Genomic DNA, 23,981 nt, shown 5'->3' on the forward strand with positions numbered 1-23,981 from the left:
TGATATAATTCGAAAATGCCTGTTGCCCTTTATGTTGCATGTAAATTTCACAAAGAATGGACTAAAGGAAAGGCCCAAAATGACTTGGGAAAGACGTCTGGTTCCATTGACTTGCATTAAAAGTAAAGTAGGTCTTTTCCTTCTCCTGTAAAGTCACCGTTTTGGAGATACGAGGTTTTCTTCCCACAGCGAATGAATGTTACTTTGAGAAGTTTGCTCCTAACATGTAGACAACAGTTACAGAAGCCGCAACGGTCCTTGTTAGCTGGATTCTAGGTACACAATTACTGACTGTATCTGCAGTTTGTCCCCAACACCTCATCCATCAGTGAAAAAGAACCACCACTCTGGAATTATCTGGGTGGTGGACCGTTCTCTGCACAGCTCTGACATCAACGTGCTAGTGGCTTGTTAGTGGTGTTGGTACATATACCAGGTGCATCAACATTGCTGGGGATTTTGTCATCGCTGGGTTCAGAATAGTCTGCCAGCCAAAGGATATCTGGTCCAGTGGTCAGAAACTGACCAGTGTTGAAGGGCTAGAGGATAACGAACACAGACAGTGAAAGACACAAGCTGGATTCTCTGACTGTACACCCACAGACTGCACCGTGAAGGTGTGTCTATTAACACGGGCAGTAAGTGTAGTATTATCTGAGAATATTGGAATGAAAAACAAGCGTGCAACATGCCTCCTTGCCTTGACGCAATGATTATCAGAGCATGAAGCTCGCTAGCTTTTCATTTAGGCCTGGCTGAAAGCCATCCACTCACAAATAGGTTAGCAGAGGTGCTGTGGAGGAGGTCGCGATGGATGGATGGATGGGTGTGTGGGTGCTGGGAACGAGCCGGCTTTCTGCAGATCGAGTGAGAGGGAGGGAGAGAAAGAGGGCGAGGAGACTGAGTGGCATTATTTCTGAGCTCGCCATTGTTTCACTGCGCATAGTGCTGAACCCAGCCGAAAAAGAGCGCCACCCACGGTTCGCATGTGCTCTTTTTTTTTTAAATAAAATAAATAAATAAATAAATAAATAAATGGCCTCTCCCAGACTGCAGCTTAGCCACTCCGAGGAGGAGAGGCTATTTGAAAATGTCCTCTTTAACTATTCCCTTAAGCTCTCACTCCGATAAGGCTCTCCGCTCCTCTCCAGCTCACGCTCCGGGGAGCGTGTGGTGATACGCAGAAGTTAGAGCGCTGGAGCCAAGCCTGCCGCTCTCTGCCCCAGCCAAAAAAAGTGTGTGTTTTCAGGGCCGCCCAAGCCCAGAATATCGAGAAAGTCCTACTTGTGGAGGAGTGCTGCCTCCAGATTTGCTCTTTCGGGTGTCCTTGCTTCATATTGTGTAACGTCATGTTCTTCAGCTCAGCTCCTGTTAATATGCTGCTAATATACGTGCCTCGTAAAAACGTACCCAAGGTTAACAGCTTGACCTCCGACTCCGACTCCGACACGCCATATGCACACAAGTTTATAAGCATGTTTCCTCTGGAATCAAAGGTACTGATATGGAGTCTGCCCCACTTTTGCTCCTATAACATGTTCTACTCATCTGGGAAGGCTTTACACCAGATATTGGAACATTGCTGTGAGGATTTGATTGCATTCGGCCACAAGAGCATTAGTGTGGTCGGCTACTGATGTTGGATGATGGGTTCGGCTGTCCAACTCATCCCAAAAGTATTGGACGGTGCTCTGTCACTCCGCCGAATGCAGTTCCACGATGCTGGGGGGCTTTAGCCGAAGCTTGGCGTTGGGCATAGTGACCCTGGACTCGTGTGGCTGGTCCACAGCATCTCATTCTACTTGTCAATGTTTTTCTATAGAGATTATACATGTTGAATGGGCGCAGCTTGAAGTAGCTGGATTTGTTAATCAGAAGGTGTCTGGACACTTTTGGACATGTATTGTATGTCGATGTTCACCGACTCTATCCGTTGACTGTAAACGTGTGACATTAAATGAATTAAGTTCATATGAAAATGTATTTTTTGGGGTGAAAAGGAATCAGATCAGATGTACGTTACCATTCAAAGCTCTGTTAGATTTGCCGATCATAATCTGATTTCTGCAGGTATCTGATTATTCAAAGGGTCATGTAAACAGCACCCTCTGATTTCTTAGATCAGAGAAACGTCTAGAAATCCAGTTAGGAAATCTGATAGTGAGTCTGGATTTTAGCTCAGTAATCAGATTTCTCAGCGCATGGAAACTCTTACTCTGATTTCTTTCAGATTTCTAAGTCTGTGCCGGTGTAAAAACAGACGGCAGTACTGGAAATAAGCAAGAAGTGCTGCCACGAGACGCAGCAAAACACTTTTGGAGCGATGCTGAAACCAGATACATGCTTGACTAAATGAAGGATTTAAATATGGTCTTATTGTTTTATGTATTTATGTATATTATATATATATATATATAAATCAGATTTCTGTGTTTCTCATGTAGACCCAGGGTTTCCCCATTATCTGACTACTCAAGTGCATGTAAATGTGTCGATCGGATTACTGACGAATTACTCAGGATAGGTTTCGGTGGTCTACCAGGTCTTGCACGGTTGCAGCGAGTCCCATATTTTTTTTAACTGCAACTTCCAGTTGATTTCATTTATGATCCTTTGTCCTTCACTTTTCTTATGCAGGTGGATTATATACATGTGATCTCCTTAGAAACATCTCCTAAAAATGAATGACTTGTACTGAATTGCCATTTTGACTGGAAATAATGAAGGGAGCTCTCTGACTTTGGCGCAGCGTTGTGTGTACGTCGTGCACTGATTTAGCCTGATTTGGTTTTGAAGTGTTTGAATGGATCTACCCATTCACTTAAAGCAGGAAAACTGCAATCAGATGCCCGAGCTCTCAAGTGAGTAGGTCGATGAGGAGGAAATTCAGGTGATGACACAGCCGGTTAAGTATCGTTGAGAAGTTGTGGGACTATGTTGGGAAATGTATGGAGAATAATCCAAACAGTCTGGATGGTCTGTGGGCAGGAGTGAGGAATGCGTGGGAAGCCGTTCCTTTATGCCAAACAAAGGATGAAAAGGCGGTTCAGACGCACACTGTTACCATAACAACGCTGTTTCCAGAGAATCCGATTGTACTGGTTAACTTATCTTTCCTAGCTATATAAATTTATATAACATTCAGCTACCTAACTATGGTGAAGAGGAGCTCTGGCTGAGCCGCAACTTGATTGGCTGGCTGATATGAAAGCTTGATGTCTGTCTCTGCCGTCCGGAAAGCTTGGCTTGCCTTTTTCAAACGTTGCAACATTTTATAAAATAGCGTTTCTCAGCTCTTATTGACTGCCAGCGTATTATGTGAGAGTGTTGCTTTAGGATCAGGGTTATCTGTCCTTATAGCGCAGTCGTGTTGGCTTTGCTTGTATGAAGGGCAAAAACTGCTCCAGGGTAAGTCGTCTAAATTTGAGGAATTCGATAAATATGGGCTCATGTCTTATTACTGCTGCTTTCTGATGGCTGCCACCTCTCACTTGTTTAGGTTACTTTCTATTCAGCTTCAGGAGCATGCTGGAGCTCCACACTGCTGATTGGGGATTAGGTGCTCGTGGGAGACTTTGTCAACAGCTTTCTGGAAATCCAATTACAGAATTTCATAAGCCTTACATGTATCAAACCCTTTCAGAAACCTCTGTGGGGGGAAAAAAGAGGCACGGAACACTGTGTGGTGCGAATGTCCTTCAGATGCGCTTCTCTGCACGGAGTGTGGGCAGATACACCAGCAGTACTCAGACAATAGCAGGTTGCACAGCAGCTTGGTAAGGGTAAGGACTCCACCAGGAGAACCAGGGGGTCTGATTCTGGTCAGAAAAGTAAGGGACGTTGGCGCTGTGGCTTTTGACGTCCATGCATTTCTGGCCACAATTCTTGCAACCTTCTGCAGGAATGTAGAACATTCTATGGCTCGTTCTTTAGAGAGCCGCTTTTGTAAATGAGATGTGTGTGTGTGTGTGTGTGTGTGTGTGTGTGTGTGTGTGTGTGTGTGTGTGTGTGTGTGTGTGTGTGTGTGTGTGTGTGTGTGTGTGTGTGTGTGTGTGTGTGTGAAGAACCTCAGTGTAATGTGAAGGTTTCAGGAGGAACTCATAAAGTGGTACAGAAGCTTTATATAATAATTCAATGAATACAGAAAGGGTTCTTCACACTTCATACAATAAAAAGGAAGAGCTTTTTAAATCAATACAGTCATGACAATTTATGTATCCAGTGTAGAGTTCTCCTTTAGCAGCTGTAGCCAGTCAGCAGCCTGTCCATGTTGTACACACATACAGACACCCACTAACAGCAGGCCATGTAGAAGGAGAACACAGTGAAGGTCTCAGCACCTCCACACTTTTACTCCCCACAGGTTCAGCCCAACACCACATGTGTAATATAAATGTGTGGGGGGGGGAGGGGGGTGAACAGAGTGAAGCTCTGAAAATGGGTCATTTTATATCTTCTTCACAGAAAATGATCAAAGGCTGAGAATCTGAGGTTGAAATAAAAATGAACCACATAATTTTTTCTTTTGGTAAACAGTGAAAATGGGTCCCACAGACCTGAACAGCACACAAGGGGTTAAGGTTGAATCCTCAGCTATATGGAGTTTGTTTACTAATTATGAAATTGAATCCAAACCGAACAATTCCAAAAGTAATCATATTAGATTTCATCATCTGACTGACACTGGTTACATTTTCAGTCATATACTATGTAATTAGCCCTACATTGCCTTTCTCAGGTAAGCTCTTTTTAAACATCGAACTCAACCTTCAATTGAACGCTTCAAAAAGGAATGGAGTTCAAAAAGGAGTTGCATCCCTCCGAGAAAGCCTCTTTGTCATCTAAATGGTTTCTCTAGAAGAACCAAACATTGAAAGGTTCTCTAGGAAACAAAAGTGGTTCTTATATGGCATCACCCCAAAGTTTAATTCTTTGCCCTTTTTATTTTTTTTTTTTTAGAACTAAAATTTTTATTGAATTTTTAACAACAGAGCAGATCATACAACTGTACTTCAGATGGTAAATAGAGAGCATTGTGCAGACATTCAGTAAAATAAAATAAACATCTCAGAATAGTGTTTTACAACAGGTTCCATTTGGTTTCAGCATCACATAAATCAAGTAGTAGGAAAAATAAATGAATGATTAAATAAAATATCTACTTGAAGTGGCAAGGTCGCGGTACCAGACATTCCAGCAACAAGTTTACTAACTGGGGCATTACCTGAGTAGAACTCCAGCACAGTCCCACCGTAAACTGAAAATATGCTTTTGGAGTCTTAGTATGTTATTTTTTCCATTTGGTACAGTTCGCCAACTTTTTGGACCCAAGCATTGTAGGTGGGTGGCTCTGATTGCATCCACTTAATAGTAATGCATTTCAAGGCTGCTACAAAAAATATATTTAAGAGATATAATTTAGCTCTACCCTGTATACCTGCTGGAAAGATACCGAGTAATGCGACGGTGGGATCCTTTGGTGTGACTTCCTGGAGGATCTGATTTATAGTCCTGTACACCTTGTCCCAAAAGATTTGTAATTTAGGGCATGACCAGAAGATGTGTGTGTGGTTAGGTATTGCTGTGCCACAGTTTCTCCAACATAAGCTCGGTACTCTAGGGTCCATCTTAGCGACAACATCCGGTGTCCTGAAAAATCTGCTGATAATTTTCCACTTAAATTCCCGCCACAGCCCTTTTTATTTTTAAGAATAAAGTGGCACGTTTGTTTGTTTTTTGTTTGTTTGTTTGTTTTTGCTTAAATGTGTCTCAAGTGACTTGAATATATGAAATGAATAGACCAGAATTCAGATACACACATGCAAATGTCATATAACATGTTGCCGTTATCCAGTGTAGGACCACAAGAACAGCTGCTAAACAGGTGCTAAAGTGTGCACAGACGAGTCAGTGCAGAGATCTGGTCATGCTCATGACAGATGTGGGTCATTTATAGCCTGTTTTTTATTTATAACCACCACACAGATCTCCTGTTCAGATGAATGCATGTCTGTTGTAGAGAGAAATTCGATTCGTGGTTCTTGATTTTGCTTTAGTGTTGCTTTTCCGATGTTCCATGCAAATGTGAGGAATTCTCATCCAGAATCTTCTCAATCGGGCCCAGACTGCAAGACTTTAGCTCAATTTTGCATCTTCTGACAGATTTTGACAATTAGATTTTCCAGGTCAGGAGCTCAGTCAGAAGCGAGAGACGGTGCAGGTGACCCAGTGGGGCGAGAGAGGAAATCAGCTCATTTTTAGCCGTCTCAATAAAATGCTATCTGCATCTCTCCACCACGTATTTACCCCCACTTGGCGCTTTTGTTAAGCTGTTTGTGTGACCATAAGCGCACAAACAAGCAGCTGTGTTTGTATCGTGTGATCACAGGTGAGCTTTGGGGTTTGTCGTGGCTGAAACCCGTTCTGCCCACGACTAAAACACACGGAATTCTGTCGAAGACGGATGATAAGTGTGAGATGCTCTCTGATTCTGGATTTCAAGTCATGGAGCGAAAGATAATGATTAACGATTAACGATTAACAATTAACGATTAATGATTAAGGTAATGCTGGGCACGAAAGAAAGCTTTTCAGTATGGATCAAACACAGCGACTGTTTATGGAAGGTTTATGGAAAAGGTGATATTAGCTTTCGCCTGCAGCTTTTGTTTTGCTGTCGTATTTATACGGTGCTAATTATCTATAATGGCTGTGACTCTGATAAGTAATAAGTATTATTTTGCATGCATAGGTGTCCTGCGCTCTATTACATTATGCAAAACATCAGTCCTGGTTTTAATTTACATACACAGCAGTGAGCTGGACCATAACTCGGTCCATTGTGCAGGAAAGTGACCAGCTTCATATAATAAATAAATCAAAGTGCAGAACCTATTACTGTTCTTACTTTAGATTATGATTAAGTGACCCTTATTAGTCCCACAACGGGGTCAGTGTATCAGTGCAGTGAAACACCACACACACACACACACACTAGGGGGCAGTGAGCACACTTGCCCGGAGTGGTGGGCAGCCCTATCCACGGTGCCCGGGGAGCAGTTGGGGGTTAGGTGTCTTGCTCAAGGACACCTCAGTCAAGGACTGTCAGCACTGGGGATCGAACCGGTGACCTTCCGGGACCTCCAGCCCACGACTGCCCCCAAAAGGGGTTTTTAAGGGGTTATTCGCATGACTGAGGTTCCATGGCGCATCTGGTGCAAACAAACACTGGCCTAGACATGGTTGGTTGCATTTATACTTGGCTTATTTCATAATCAGACAGCTATTGATCTTCCCAACATGGCTAAAGTGTAAAGACTCTTACATCAACGAACGTGAATGATCGAGGCAGAAAGATGAGATCAGAGTAACGTAATTGAGCATTAAGGCTTATAATGTGAATAAAGCCAAAGAACCATCAAAGCACGCTTTCATTCTCGGCTTTGCTTGCATATAAGAAGCTTCCCCGACAAACAGACCATAACGCACAGCAACATTCAGCCAACCGTCCATTCACCAGGCTCTCCTAGTTTCCCTGCACCAACAGAATATCTGTTTAATCTTTTTTAAAGGCGTTAGCACTTTGTTTTTCTTCTGGCAGAGCAGAGGCAGCAGTTAATTGCTCGCCTTGCTTTTCCTGTTGTTTTTTTCTGTCACAGCCGAGGAACAGTGGCGTTTCTGGTCCTCTTCTGAAAGGCGGTGTCTCAAGTATCAATCAACTCCTAGCACGTCTACCTCCCGCACCCAAATGAAGCTGCATTATCTCTCATTTCCCTGTGAAATAACAGAGCGCGGTTCTGCAGGAGCCTTTAAATGCATCGTTTTATCGCTGGCGCTGCTCCTCAGACCGCTCGGCGAGACTCCAGCCCTTTGTACTGCTGAGACTCAGGGTGGTAATTGTTTTGGTAATCATGGCAACCATCTCTCAGATAGAGGCCTCTTAAATAGAAATGCCTCTCTGCTCTTTCTCTCCGCCGTCTTGCGTTTATTCAGCTGTGGAAGCCTGTTTATTTACATCTTGTTGAGGTCAGAAAGCACTGAACAAACAGAAACTCTCTGAAACTTCAAATAGGCCTAATGATTATTAATGTGGCTGAGGTCGTTGTTTTCTTGTTGCTAATTATTATTATTAATTACATGAATAATAAATAATAACACAATTATTAGATTTTGTACAGTTTGCTTCTTTTTGGGAAAAACTCATATCTCCAAAATGGTAACGGGAGATGTAATGGCTACAGGAGAAGGAAAAACAAACTTTAGTTCTAATGTAATTCAATGTAAACAGACGTTTTTCTAAGTACTTTTGGTCCATTTCTTTTGGTCTATTCATCATGAAATTTACACTACATGTAAAGAGCAAGAGGCTTTTTCAATTGGTCAGAATCTGAAAAATGACCATGGAGATCTGAGGTTTTGTTCTGACAGCAGGACGTTTCATAACATTTGAGCGTTCTGTTGATTTGGTTTGTTTGTTTGTTTGTTTTTTATATACCTCTTATTTCTTCCACCCAAAAAAGTAGTTCCACCACACTTGGTGTGTTGCAACCACTGTTGTTACTTAGCAGCCAGTGGTCAGCAATACGAGACGCTTGTAATAACCGGCTCTGTTATCTGGTGTAACTGCACAGGCAGAACACATTTCAGCCATGTAAAGAGGTCAGTACTAAATATTCAGCTGTCGGCTTGTGATTATGAGGTTCTACCTGCTTTCAGGGCAGTTTTGAGACATTGAGGAACAAAAACTTCACTTTCAAAATACCAAAAGTCGTATTTAGGAAAATTAACTTTCATATTCTAACCAGTGGTGGTTGTTGTGGTGGTGGTTGTTGTTGTTGTGGTGGTGGTTGTTGTGGTTGTGGTTGTTGTTGTGGTGGTGGTGGTTGTTGTGGTGGCGTTGGTTGTTGTGGTTGCTGTGGTGGTGGTTGTTGTTGTTGTGGTTGTTGTGGTGGTGTTGGTTGTTGTGGTGGTGGTTGTGGTGGTTGTTGTTATTGTTGTTGTTGTGGTGGTTGTAGTTGTGGTGGTGGTGGTAATTGTTGTTGTGGTTGCTGTTGTGGTAGTTGTTGTTGTGGTGGTGGTGGTTGTTGTGGTTGTTGTTGTTGTTGTGTTTGTTGTTGTTGTAGTTGTTGTTGTAGTTGTTGTTGTGTTGTTGTGGTTGTTGTTGTGGTGGTGGTGGTTGTTGTGGTTGTTGTGGTTGTTGTGGTGGTGGTGGTTGTTGTAGTTGTGGTTGTTGTGGTGGTGGTTGTATTTTTTGTTGTGGTTGTGGTGGTGGTGGTGGTTGTTGTAGTTGTGGTTGTTGTGGTGGTGGTTGTAGTTGTTGTTGTGGTTGTTGTTGTGGTTGTAGTTGTTGTTGATGGGGTAGTTGTTGTTGTGGTGGTGGTGGTTGCTGTTGCGGTTGTTGTGGTAGTTGTGGATGCTGTGGTGGTGGTTGTTGTTGTTTTTGTTGTTGTTGTTGTTTATTTGCCTCTGTCTGACTGCAGTTTGTACGCTGTTGACATCATGTAAGCTAACTGGCTGCGCTGGTAGCTTCATTTCAGGTTCAGTTAATTAACCCGGATATTAACTAATATGATGTGTGTCACTATACGGGTTTCAAATATGACACCTATGTCATACATTTCCCTTAAATCCAACTGATATTTGTCACATATGGACATTTATGTGTGTTGCTGGAATGAAATGTGAAGTGTTTACTGATTTATATTTAAGATATGAAGTCAATCTTACATTAGCACAAAATCATAGCCTCTAACTTTATTCTATATATTTTAGTTTGTCCATCTGAATTCACATGACCAAATCATGAGGAAAATTATTCAGTGACTGCATGAAATAAATGTTTTTTATTTATTTATTTACTTTCTTATTTATTTTTGGTAAAAGTTCCCCTCAAATGATCAGAACGCGTGTTTTAGACGCTCGTTTGACGACAGTATTAACAGATACTTGAGTCAGAACTGCCTTGTGGCAGGAACTCTTCCCTATTTTCCCTGCTGTTTACCAGCTACTGCCTCTGGGCTACATGATTATGTCACCAGCAGAAGCTCTGTGTGTTCGCCGCAGTCACCTTGTTGGTACTTTTCAGGACCAATGAAATGTGATGTTAAATGTTTGCTGTAGCATTTTGTCTGCACTCCGTCAAGGCCAATGTTTCCCCCAGTTTATCATGTCAGTTCCCAGTGGTCACCCACACACTTCAGCAAACAGCGTGTCCTTATTTTAAACCCACAGAGCTCCTTAAGCAGCCCCCAGGACACGGGGCTGTAGATTGGGAGGACATGCTGCCAGAGCAGGCAGGTATGATGTGCATGGGCGAAGATGGAGTGGGTGGCTGTGTGGAGCCTGACATCTAGTTCATTGGTCAGCGGCCGCTTTGAGTGCCGGTGTCATGGAGGTGGCATGTCCTCCTGGCTGGGGCACAGAGGAGATCTGCAGTGGATCTGAGAGCGAGTGTGTGTGTGTGTGTGTGTGTGTTTGGTTTGCTGGACTGGCACGGTGAGTCAGAACCTATGGGCCAGAGAGCGAGACATGGATTTAAACACAGCAGGGTGGAACAGAACACTCTCCTCAGAGTGATCCATCACACACGCGCGCCAAAAGGAGAGCGCTGGGAGCTTCGTATTAAGCGATGCTCTAAAAGGTTGGACTGCAGTGGACAAGCTGGTTACCGTGCTCTTGGAACACATTCCCTGTGAGGCTTTCTCAGAACTCAAACTTGGCTGGACTTGAACTGACCAGTCAAGTTTATGTAAGAAAATCACTGTCCAAAAAAAAGTTGTGTCAAGATGGCAACTTTACAGGACAGAACTTTCAATGATATCTTTTATGTTAATGTAATTAAAGCTTATTCCTCACCAATTTGGAGCACTTCTGTTTGTACATATATGCGTCCATCCATCCATCCATCCATCCATTTTCGAGGCCGCTTCTCCCTCAGGGTCACGGGAGGGGTGCTGGAGCCTATCCCAGTGGTCATCAGGCGGAAGGCAGGATACACCCTGGACAGGTCTCCAGTCACAGACACAGACAGTCACTCACACCCAGGGGCAATGTAGCATGTCCAGTAGGCCTGACTGCATGTCTTTGGACTGTGGGAGGAAACCGGAGAACCCGGAGGAAACCCACGCAGACACGGGGAGAACATGCAATATATATGCCATATATGCGTGAGGTAGAAAAAAAAATCAGAAAAATAAATTTGAAGATAGAAATTCATTTTTTTCTAGAAAGCAAAGAAATTCAGTTAAGAAAATTCTTTATACTCAGATCTCGGATGCCAATTTATCTGCGCGCAGGAGCACAGGAAGGTGTTTTGGCTCATAATACATATGGGTCAGAAATGTCCACTTTCCTGTCTCTCCATAGGAGTCACCGGTGTTACCGATCATCACTGGTGTTACACATGGTAAAGGAAACACCAGAGACGTTTCTAATGATCAATGCATTTTACACCACGGCTGCTGCAGAGCATCAAACCACACGCTGTCCATCATGAAATATCACTAAAATACATAATTTAATCCATTTGTCTTCTATTTTTTCACAGTGACCTCAGAACAACGTCGGTCACACCAGTGACGTCAGCTAAAAGCTCCATATGAGATCATGAGCTGAATGAGAACATCTCTGAGAACTGAGAGACACAGTGGACTCACCATGAGCTTTTCTCCATAGATCCTCAGACAACAGGTCAAAGGGGGTCGAGTGACGTTATCAGTGTGACTTATTTCAAAATGAGAGATTTTTGTTATGCAGCAACAGCAGGAACACAAAAATTGCTACATCGAGGCTCAAGAAGGTGTAATTGTTAAAAATAACTTATTTTAAAATATAAATAAATTGTAAGCCTAACATGCTAGGGATACAAAATTATAGATTTCCATACAATGACTCATATATATATACATTTTTATTCATTTGAATATTTTACATTAAACAGAACAGGGATCCAAGGCCCAATTTCCTCCGTTTCTGAGCCCTATATCAGTGCTACAGTTAAAAAAGTGGGGGACTGGCCTTCTAGCTCCAAGCTGAAGCTGCCTATAACTCCAGCACAAGTTCCCAGCATTCTCTCAGTCTCCTTTGGGTACATTTACACTGGCATTTTTATGTGGATAGGTCCCATCCAGATGCAGTCCTGATATTTAAGATGCATGAAACGATCATATTCAAACAAGGTCACAGTCTCTAGCTGTATGCTTAGAACGTGGTAGGTGTGTCTAATGAAGTCTAGTCAGTGCACACAGTGCAAACACTGTCTGAAACACTTACCAGTGCACTTCACACTACTGTGCTACTACCACGTCAGCCTCACTGCTGAGCTGAGAATGGTCCGTCAACAAAATAATATCCAGTCAGCTGTGTTCTTGTGATGGTCCCTTCCCATTGATGAGGAGCTGATCGACTGTGTAGCTGTATCTGTAAACGTACCTAGATGAACCTAATTGGCCAATGAGTGTAGATACCGCATAGGTAGACCAAAGAACCTGGCAATCTGCTGAATGTAGTGATATCTGGCCACAGAATATGAGGCCACGAGTGCAGATATGTCTTTCAGTGGGTCATAAGCATCATCATAAACGAGGGTTTCTTGGGTTTTTGGCTGACATTAGGAGTAAATGGTTTGAAGCATTCTACATCTCCGCACGACAAGAGCAAATACCACGCCACAGTCCCCCACCCGACCACTCTCCTCCCTCCTCAGAAACACTCGTGAATTATGCCGCTCTGACAGCGTTTCAGTGCTGCAGCTATAAGTGAGGGGATTTGATAGAGAGAGAGAGAATGGAGAGAAGAAAAGGGAAGAGGAGGGGGTTGTGGTGGAAAGCGAGAGCTGGGCGATCCACACTGACATTTCCAGCATTTCGCTCCCACTCCCTGGGCCACGTATGATTGTGGTGGCGAGAGGCGGCTGGAGCGCATGGGCCTGTGATTACATTATATCAGGCTGAAAGCCTGCCTGTGGGACATGGCCATGTCTAATGACTCTTATGGTTTCAACACTAGCAGCCATGAAGCTGCAAAGCTGCTTAGAGCAGCTCCGTGTTATAGCGGTTGAGAGGTACAGGGACACATAGTGCAGAGTTTTTATTAAAGGCGTTTTTTTTTCTCGAAATTCAAGGTCATTAACTTTTACTTTCCCAGCAGGGGTTATATAAACGGTGCAAAGACACATTTCAGGCTTGTAGCCTACATAGACGTCTCCCGAGTGCAGGAGACAAACAAATGAAGCTCAAACAATAAAATCTGATGAGACGGAGGTGCAAATAAAGATTATTGAGATCCAAGGTGGACCTGAGGGAGGGCTGAGCGAGCGTAGGGCCGAGCCAAAGCAGCTAGTCGTGGGCTGGAGGTTAGGGAAGCAGCCCTGTGGCCGGAAGGTCGCCGGTTCGATCCCCAGAGCCGACAGTCCATGACTGAGGTGTCCTTCAGCAAGACACCTAACCCCCAATTGCTCCCCAGGCGCCATGGATAGGGCTGCCCACCGCTCCAGGCAAGTGTGCTCACTGCCCCCTAGTGTGTGTGTGCTCACTAGTGTGTGTGTGGTGTTTCACTTCACGGATGGGTTAAATGCAGAGGTTCAATTTCCCCGTTTGTGGGATTAAAAAAGTATCACTTAACTTACAGTTAACCCCGGCAAACCTAAAACCACAGCATGCCCTGAAACTGCCGGTTTCCGATGCCTGGTGTTTGAAGACACTGCAAACTGTTACAGAGGAAGAGAAACAGAAAGTCTTGCCATGGTGAGAGATGCCTAGTCTCAGCTGATGTTACTTAGCAGGCTGCTGTCTGAGCTGAAATGATGCCAGGACGGCAGCCAGCGTGCCCTGCCGCAGAGTAAAAGCCCGTTATTGAAATGCGACATGGCACCGCAGGCCCCTCCGCGCTTTATGAAAAGCGATGAGCCGAGCGGCCGGACAAAACAAGCCTCAGACTGTTTTCCTCAATTGACATTTATATCAGTCTCCTCTAATTGCAGCAGCAGAATGGCAGAAAGAACTAAGCCGTTATTTGGAACCGTTTTTCTTCTCCTTCCTTCTTCCCAACCAAGCCTGTAAGTGTCTATGTCCAGGCAGTCCCCCAGAACGGCTGTGGTCTGGCAGCCGAGGCGTATCTCCAGATACGATCTGAGTGGAGAGGCGTTCAGGTGAAGAGAAGTTGCCAAGCCTGAAGAGCTTGTATGCTTAAGGGAGCGGCCAGATGGTTAGGGGGAAGGCGGGCCGGCACAAAAGGGGGGTTCAATCGGAGTGGCGAGGCAGCAAGCAGGCAGAGACATATTTATCCGTGTGGCATGCTCTCGTTCAAAGCGCCGGGCCTAATAAGCCCGGTAAGCCGAAGTGAGGGAACGCTCCCTTTCTCTTCCTCAGCAGAGAGACCGTGTCAGAGCTGGCCCAAATTACGAGCAAACCGAGGGAAAAAGCACTGAGGCGCTGTCAGGAGCACGAGGAGCCGACTCCGGCATGCACTCACACATAAGCACGCATATACCGCCGTACAATCTCCCCGTCACTGCTGCAGGTCTGTTATGCAGGCCCGAGTGATGTATCAGCATGCATGCGTGCACCTGGAATGAGGGAGGCAGCAGTCTGTCAGAGGGAAAATAGAGGCAGAGGCTTAGTGGAAGTAGCAGCACCACCACAGTTACAGCTAATAGGGCAAAGCTCAGGAGACTGGAGACCGGCCCTCAGCATTTTAACCCTTATACGGATTCCTCGGGTTGTTCGCAGCCCATGCCCTGACGTCCTTTAACAGAATATCTGATGTTTAAGCAATAAACCAATCGTCAATTACAAAATGCAGTGATTCATTTGCATGTTCCATGATGATAATATATATTTAAATTGTATTACAGTAAGAAATTAAGACACAACCATTTGCATGGCATTTTTCCACTTTACAGTGTTCTTTAAAGTGTTTATATGTCGCTGTTGCTGGGTCAAAACCTTGTATCTCCAAAACGGTAACTTTACAAGAGGACATGCTTTACTTTTAATTTAAGTCAAGGAACTAGAGTTTTTTCCGAGTCATTTTGGGTCATTTCTGTTGGTTTATTCATCATTTCCATACAATGTAAAGGACAGATACTCTATATGTGTGTGTGTGTGTTTATGTGTATATATATATATATATATATATATATATATATATATATATATATATATATATATTAGTAAACATCATCTACAGTCTACAGAGAACAGCACATTTTAATTAACAACTATATATTCACTGAATTTAATATAAAAATAAATTTTATAGTTGTTTATAAATGTTATAGTTTGTTTTGTTTTAAATATTAAATAATATTTAAGCGTGTCACCTGTAGAGGACGCGTTAACTCATTTTCACTTAAAAATAAGTCATCATTTGAATGTGGGTGCTTACGCATTTTCATTCAGCGGTATGGAAAGTTTATCTTGTATGAAAGGTTTGTTATTGTTACGCTTTTTAAAATTCATTGACTTTTCATTGTCAAAATAATCAGGTATTAAAATACTCAGTGGAGACGGTGTCGTCGTAAACACAGCACACTTAGTTTCATTACTTTGTTATTTGAAAAACATAAAAAGAGAAGAAATCCACACACATTAATTACCTTTTTCCCATGTTTTCCCAGACCGGCAGACTCATAAGAATTGGCTGCGTTTTGTTTTTGTGAGATTATTCAATTATACTTGTTTTTTTTATCAAATATGGAAAATGATCTATGAGTGTGGACTTTTGTTCCTTCTTGATTCATGAGATGCTTCTCTTTTTGGCAGAACACATAAGGTACTTTAGTGTTTTTTTATATATTTTCAAGCCAGCTCTTAATGATAAATCTATCATTACGTTATTATTTTGTTGCTGTTAGGAATTGATTTTTACTATTTTGACAGTTTTATACAGTTCTTTGTAAAATAAAGGTGCTAAAATGTGTTCTATCGAGCAGAGCCATCAGCGCTGCCCCACCCTGGACAGCTGTCTCTAATATTCAGATGTTATTGAAAACCTTCATTGATGGATCAGGTAATTGGTTGTGATTAATGATTAATGCACGTAGGCAGACCACCAGCACCCTTACAATAGAAGAGCCGTTACAGAACCTTTCCAACACTTTTAATCCTGTTCGTAGTATAGAGAACCTTTTAAATAATGTTCTATTGTTTTCTAGAACCAGCATCCAAGCCAAGAACCATTTAGGACCCTTCGTTTTAAAGAGCACATCAGGGCAGTCAGGCCACTGCCGCAGCCTCATATGACCTCGGTTACGCTTTAACAGACTCTGTGTTTTTTAAGGGCCCGAGGCTGCAGACATAGTAGAACCGGAGCTCCTGTGCCTTGTGAGTGTAATTCCAGACCAGATCACGCACTCACATGGAATTGTGGAATGCGATTCCACTCAGCTCGTTTCAGAGCCTTCGGAAAAGTTTCCATTTTGCTAATGAAGCTCCATCAAGCCAACGTCCTGACAAACATTTGGAAGTGGCGTCGCTCGGATTAATACGTCTCTCGCGTTCAAAAACAAATCGTCGCGCGGCCCTGGGCTAAATAACTCCACTGAACAGAAGTAGTCAACAAACCATTAAAAATCTAAGTTTGTAATTGGATGTTACCCGTTCACAGAGATGTGCGTAATTAGCATTCATTTGCTTCAAGTGTTTTGGGGGATTAGGAACAGTTGATCAGCCAATCAGGCGGTTTTTGGTTTGGGGCAAGAGTCTGTTGATGAGCTCTCGCTGTCAGCCTCAACACAGCCCTTCACTCTGCTGGAAAAATGCAATTATTTCTCCTCTCACATCCATGTAATCAGTGCACTTTGCTATGTTGATACAGATTAATTCACACTGCTCACAGACTGGAGTCATCCGATTTTTATTCGCACGCTCCTATAGAGGGTCTTTTGTCGACTCGTGCGAAGCTCCATTCTGGGAAAACCGTCTCGGCATTTGTCGCTTCCTCCTTCGTCTTCTCATTTAAAGGCCATAGGCTTTCCTAACAAGCTCTCTTGTCTCGCTCTGATTCCAGTCTGCTCGCAGTTCTCCAGAGGGGTGTACGCCATCTTCGGCTTCTACGACAAGAAGTCCATGAACACGCTGACCTCCTTCTGCGGCGCCCTCCACACTTCCTTCGTCACGCCCAGCTACCCCATCGACTCTGACGTCCAGTTCGTCATCCAGATGCGCCCACCCCTGAAGGGAGCCGTCCTTAGTCTCCTGACCTATTATAGGTGGGAGAAGTTCGTGTACCTCTACGACACAGACAGAGGTAAGTGCTTCCCACCACCTGGAACAGCTCCACCCATTCTAGCCATAAAATAACCACTTTTATGTGGATGGTTCTTTAAAGAAGTTCATAAAGTGAGATAATAAAGTCTGAATCTTATTTTTTGCAGTTCAGAGGATCACAACATAAAGCTTGTGTTCAGGAACAAGCTGGAATTGCTTTATTGATTTATATAACAAAAGCATGACTACTTTATTTCAACTCTTACAGTTGTACGAGAGTTTGAACACCCGCAGGTCAATTTGCATCCTTAAATATGGCTTTTTTATGAGTTCAACATATTTAAAAAAAGGAATATTAAAAGTGCCATTATTTGGGGGCAGTCGTGGGCTGGAGGTTAGGGATCTGGCCCTGTGACTGGAAGGTTGCCGGTTCAATCCCCAGGGCAGACAGTCCATGACTGAGGTGTCCTTGAGCAAGACACCTAACCCCCAACTGCTCCCCGGGCGCCGTGGATAGGACTGCCCACCGCTCCGGGCAAGTGTGCTCACTGCCCCCTAGTGTGTATGTGGTGTTTCACTTTGCAGATGGGTTAAATGCGGAGGTGGAATTTCCCCGGTTGTGGGATCAAAAAAAGTATCACTTACTTATTATTCTTGCACTGGCCACACTTTGTTTCCTTTTTTTTTCAATACATTAAATTCAGCAAATAAACAATAACCATGTGTAAATGAGGTAGGAGACGAGAGATGCTTTGTTTGACTAGGGCGCCTAAACTTTTGCCTATGACTGTATTTACTATTTACACACTAACGTCATCAGACGGGTGCAAAATTTGGCGTGGGGGGGGGGGGGCTTCCACTTTTTGAAATGAAGTGATCATCAACCTCTTACTGCTCATTTTTTAGATCATTTTTATGATTTTTTTTTTATCATTTTTAACTTTTTCCATAAAACTTACAACACCAGTCACATCACACTGCGACTGCGAGCTAAAACAGACCAGCTGTGTAGTGAAGATGCAACGTCCACGCATCAAGTGGCCAAAAAGCGCTTAACCGAGCAGCTAATCTAACAGCTAACTGTTTTTTTTACATCACCATTATGTGATAATTGTCTGTAAGGATTGCTGAGAAGCTAAGGCTCCATATACAAACGTCCGCTGTCTGAAGCAGAACCTTCAGTTATCTCAAAGAAAAACTCCATCCATTACTAACGTTCAGTTAACAGGCAGATGGCTTTAGAATAGAATAGCATAGAATAGAATAGAATAGAATAGAATAGAATAGAATAGAATAGAATTCAACTTTATTGTCATTGCATATGTCGCAAGTACAAAGCAACGAAATGCAGTTTGCATCCATCCAGAAGTGCTTAGCACAAATATAAATATGTGTGTTACAAATGTACAGTAAGTATATACAGGTTAGAAATATGAGGGGGTATAGACATGAAGGGGGTTATACAGGTTATAAACAAGAATGTACAGGTTATAAATATGAAGGGGGGATAAGTATGTACTTATGAACAGGTAGAATATCTACACAGTATATAGAATAATGGGCAGTATATACAACAGATGTGTGTGCCGGTAAGTGGTGTTGAGTGGTGTTTAAGTCGGTGTGTTACAGTACAGTCCATTGTTATTTAAGCTGTCATGTTAAGTTATTAGTTATCTCATACTGTTGATAATAGACTGTTGTTTTTGTTTATAGTCAATAACAATAAAAATAAAGCCCTGCCCTGCTAGTATTTTACAAATGCAGTGGTATCTACCATGCTGATCGTGATCAGTTGTTGATTTATGCCGTCACAGTTATTAATAGTCCTCCTTACTTCTGTGTAATTATCACCACATCCATCAAAGTTATTTTGCTAAAATATTTATAACACACAAACCAGACTAAGAACGTCGGTGCCACAATGGGGAAAAAAGAACCGCCAGAAAAAATGAATCAGAACGTTCATGATGTTATTATTCCTGATCATAATATTGTTTTTTGTAGGCGTGCTTTGTGCACCTGATCGTACGTTTACATGGCTGTATGTTGGCTGTTGCCTCATGCCGTTGGCCCCTCGGACCACCTAATCACATTTTGGCACTGACCAGTATTCACTGTACAATTACTTATAATATTTCACGGGTTGTTGTTGTTGTTGTTGTTGTTGTTGTTGTTGTTGTTGTTGTTGCACTGTTACAAGCAAAGCAGGCATGGTTGTACTTTGGTCAAAGACATGGCCTCAGCCCTTTACATGGAGAAGACCATGGGTTCCTATTGGCGCAGGGGCCTTCTACGCCTTTTCTTGTCAAAAGTCTTGCCAAAGTGACCACCAAAAAGCAATGTGGACCATTCTGGCTTGCCTTGTCCAGTCCAAGCCCAATATGGGAGCTTAGGGACAGTGTGAGGGAGTCATGGTAGATGCAGACGTCACTTCTGAAGCTACATCTCCAGATGCCTTTTGGACAGAACGATTACTTTGTCTTCTCTGTTATTGGTTAATAAGATTAACCCCAAGAGTTTAAACCAGCTCATGAATGCCTGGAGGAGCTCTCGCTATGCTCTAGCAGTTCCAGCACTTCTCATGATTGACCCAAGGTCAGTTGAGCTCACTGTAAACGTTTCCTGAAGATAAGCCTAATTGCAGTAAAGTAAGCAGACCTGTTTGTTATGATAGCAGAGATTGCTCAGTAGCATTTTGCTATACTTCCTAATCCGTCGCTTGTACAGTATCACAACAACCTCTGGAGCACAATCATGGCTCTAATATTCAGTTACCTGCTGATTCATGTCTGTTTTCATATCCTTATCAGTGCAAACACAACTGCTGGGTCATTTCCAAAACCTTCATTTAATTACAGGCCTAGTTGTGGCTTAAAGGGGAATTCCACCATTTTTTCAAAATTTCTGCATAACTTTTTTTATGTGTTTGAGATATGAACAGTCATTCAGCTTGCTTTGATGTAAAATGGTTTAGTGTAGAGAAACTTAGCAACACCGGTTTTCCTTAGTCAGGATGATAGGAAGGAGGGGTTTCGATGTCTGTGATGCAAATATTGCCATTTTATTTACTAACTTTAACCAACAGTGAACCTACATGTCTATAAGGAGTTTATAAAATATAATTTTAAAAGTTTTCTTTTGGGGAATATTGCCCTTAATGTGTCCCTCCACTGTGAATTAATTCAAATAAATTGGGTATAATATGTTTTAGACCACATTTTTATCATAAAATTGTGTCTCAGGCATCAGGCAGCGTATTTGTACCCACGTTATGTAATAACTTTCTGTGAGGGAGGACATCTGGTTCCTATCACCACCACTGTGAACAATTCTGACTCTCTAATTTTCTCTGGAACGAAGCTTTTTACACCAAACCACTCTGAATGACTTCGTTGAGACGTTTAGCATTTATTAGGCAGAAATTTTGGAAAATTGGTGGCGTTCCCCTTTAAGCAAAGGGAATGGAATTAACCAGTTTTTGTGGTCTAAGTGGTTTGGGTTTGGGTTGGAACTCCAGAATTGAATATTAAAACACTGGTTCTGCTTAGAAATCACTAGTAAGTTTGGACAATGAACCAGTTATACATATTACATCATTAAAAACGTTGTTTGATATTACACTGACAGCGTATCCTGCTGACTTCAAGGTTTAAATCCATAGACTGTAATGTTATTGTTTCATGAAATGCCAGATTTCACCAAAATCCATCAGTATGTTCTGCGATACGAGATCACAAACCTCACCCTTTACATTCAAGGGAACAAAACCTTCCCTCATTCAGTCTCTACCCACTGGGTGTGTCACTTGTTTCTTCATCACTCAGAGGATTTGAACCTTACCACGCCCTCAGGAGACCTGGCCAGCACTTCGCCCATCTCTCAAGACAGCAAACACAGCAGCAGAGATAACTCAGTCTGGTCCAATCTTCATAACATCTGCGCTGTCTCCCTGTGTCAACACTGCAGTCTGCAAAGCAGCTCAACCATCGCGCGCTGTTTAACCGGCCCTTCGCCCATGAAGGAAAACACCATCACTCTCCCTGCAAATTAAGCAATTCATTAAACTCAAGTGCTTTGGATGGAGGAACATGCCTTTCGAGTTACTGTTTTCCCTCATAGACAATATGCAGAGAGCAGAGCGCTCATAATTGTTTGGAATGTGCTGGCACACCTGCGCCCACCGATGTACATTAGTGCTGAAGCACGTTGGCGCACTGGTGCTATTTGGCACGGTTGTATCTGAACCTTCTAACCTGAGAAGCAGAAATAGCAGCCAGTCTCCGTGTTTACTGTCTCCAAGCTCACTGGACATTTTTATTAACGTTATAATCGTAATTGCCCATAACCTAATTGATTTTAAAACCCCCTGTCAACTCATTTTCCTGGTTTTCTTCTATTGTCTATAGCTGTGATGTACTTTGAACTGCAGAAAGAACGATGTGTATCTTCGCTGTTGTATCTTCTCTTCGCTCTGATTTGGCTGGGACTCTATTGGTGCAGATGACATGAGAGTCATCAAAGTACATATGCACTATTTTGCCAAAAGTATTCGGTCGTCTGGCTTCACACACATATGAACTTGAATGACGTCCCATTCTTAATCCATAGGGTTTAATATGATGTCAGCCCACCCTTTGCAGCTATAACAGCTTCAGCTCTTCTGGGAAGGCTTTCCACAAGGGTTAGGAGTGTTTATGGGAATTTCTGACCGTTCTTCCAGAAGTGCATTTGTGAGGTCAGACGCTGATGTTGGATGAGAAGGTCTGGCTCACTGGCTTCACTTTTTAGCTAGAGGTTAGAGAGATAGCGTTAATGCTTAGTGTTCAGATATCATACATGATATGTCTGTGATCTTCCCGTGGTGAGAGTTCTCCAGCATGAGCTACACGTAATATAATTACATGTCAAACTAAAAGGTAATGAGGCCTCTATAATGAGCGTTAGACCACTTGTTCTCCATGTTTCCACCCTTTACTCATGATTCAGAGACCGGCTGAGGAGTGTGAAGTGGTGGTGGTGGTTGGTGGGGGGGTCTCCATGCATTGCTTGGGAGTTGCCCCTGAGAGGGTAGAGGGTGTGTACTTATTTTCACAAAGCACATCTTTCTGGCAAACCAAAACTTTTGCACAGAGCTTTAACAAAAGGCACTGCTTTTTAATTGATACAAAATTCTTGCAGTTAATCATGATTGCTTATTTTAATCTGCCCTTGTTTTTAACCCATTTCTATCTCTGAATTCTATTCTGTTATAGTCTGCATTAATGCAAGGGTGGCAAAATATGAGGATGGTGCCTCGTAATACGGAGGTTACCAAAAAGTTACATTTGCATGTTAGCAAGTAAAATAATTGCGCGTTAAGTTTTCTGAGGGGACATCATGGGTCCTCAGCTCAGAACTAAGTTTGAAAACGCCTACACTGATGCCGGCTAGGCTATTAATGTTAGTCATGGTTAGCAGCAGTGGCAGCGCGCACCTGCCCAGACTGATAGGAAGGGTAGAGATGAGTCATCCTGCTGAAAGTGAAAAACTGCAAAACACCTTCAAACACCTCACCTTGATATGATTAGTGTAGATCTCCTTTTTCCACAGCAACAGCAGAAGGAAAATTCCCTGGTAGTGCAAAAAATATCACAGCACCCCATGCTTAGAAATAATCCATTTGCAATGCCTGATTATTGAGATTGTTGATGGTTATATTTCTTTAATAAGAGCATGTCGAGAAATACACTATATTGCCAAAATTATTCACTCACCAAATCATCCAAATCACTGAATTCAGGTGTTCCAGTCACTTCCACGGCCACAGGTGTATAAAGCCAAATTTCCTCACTACTAAATATTCCACAGTCGACTGTCAGTGGGATTATAACAAAGTGGAAGCGATTGGGAACGACAGCAACTCAGCCACGAAGTGGCAGGCCATGTAAAATGACAGAGCGGTCAGCAGATGCTGAGGGGCATAGAGCGCAGAGGTCACCAACTTTCTGCAGAGTCAATCACTACAGACCTCCAAACTTCATGTGGCCTTCAGATCAGCTCAAGAACAGCGTAGAGAGCTTCATGGAATGGGTTTCCATGGCCGAGCAGCTGTATCCAAGCCTTACATCACCAAGCGCAATGCAAAGCGTGGAATGCAGTCGTGTAAAGCGCCGCCACTGGACTCTAGAGCAGTGGAGACGAGTTCTCTGGAGTGACCAATCACGCCTCTCTGTCTGGAAATCCGATGGACGAGTCTGGGTTTGGCGGTTGCCAGGAGACGGTACTTGTCTGACTGCATTGTGCCGAGTGTAAAGTTTGGTGGAGGGGGGATCATGGTGTGGGTTGTTTTTCAGGAGTTGGGCTCGGCCCCTTAGTTCCAGTGAAAGGAACTCTTAAAGCTTCAGCACCAAGAGGTTTTGGACAATTTCATGCTCCCCACTTTGTGGGAACAGTTTGGGGACGGCCCCTTCCTGTTCCAACATGACTGCGCTCCAGTGCACAAAGCAGGTCCATAAAGACGTGGATGAGCCAGTTTGGTGTGGAAGAACTTTACTGGCCTGCACAGAGTCCTGACCTCAACCCCATAGAACCCCTTTGGGATGAATTAGAGTGGAGACTGTGAGCCAGGCCTTCTCGTCCAACATCAGTGTCTGACCTCACAAATGTGCTTCTGGAAGAACGGTCAAAAATTCCCATAAACACTCCTAACCCCTGTGGAAAGCCTTCCCAGAAGACCTGAAGCTGTTATAGCTGCAAACTACCCTTATAAATGCTTAATATTAAATGAACAGTTTA

At 43.1% G+C, this 23,981-nt stretch overlaps 1 protein-coding gene across 5 annotated transcripts in view; it reads left to right on the plus strand.

Annotated features, from left to right (window-relative positions):
• gria3b (glutamate receptor, ionotropic, AMPA 3b) overlaps positions 1 to 23,981 on the plus strand; it is a 217,365-nt gene that overhangs the window by 38,698 nt on the left and 154,686 nt on the right. For all 5 annotated transcript variants that reach the window (XR_005130602.1, XM_037540696.1, XM_037540697.1 and 2 more), the window contains exon 3: positions 17,008 to 17,247. Coding sequence is in view for 4 of the 5 variants with exons in the window: in XM_037540696.1 (XP_037396593.1) it covers positions 17,008 to 17,247 (240 nt within the window). In the remaining variant the exon portion in view is untranslated. The remainder of the gene's footprint in view (positions 1 to 17,007; positions 17,248 to 23,981) is intronic.

This window comes from Pygocentrus nattereri, chromosome 8, assembly GCF_015220715.1.
Source record: "Pygocentrus nattereri isolate fPygNat1 chromosome 8, fPygNat1.pri, whole genome shotgun sequence".
NCBI lineage: Eukaryota > Metazoa > Chordata > Actinopteri > Characiformes > Serrasalmidae > Pygocentrus > Pygocentrus nattereri.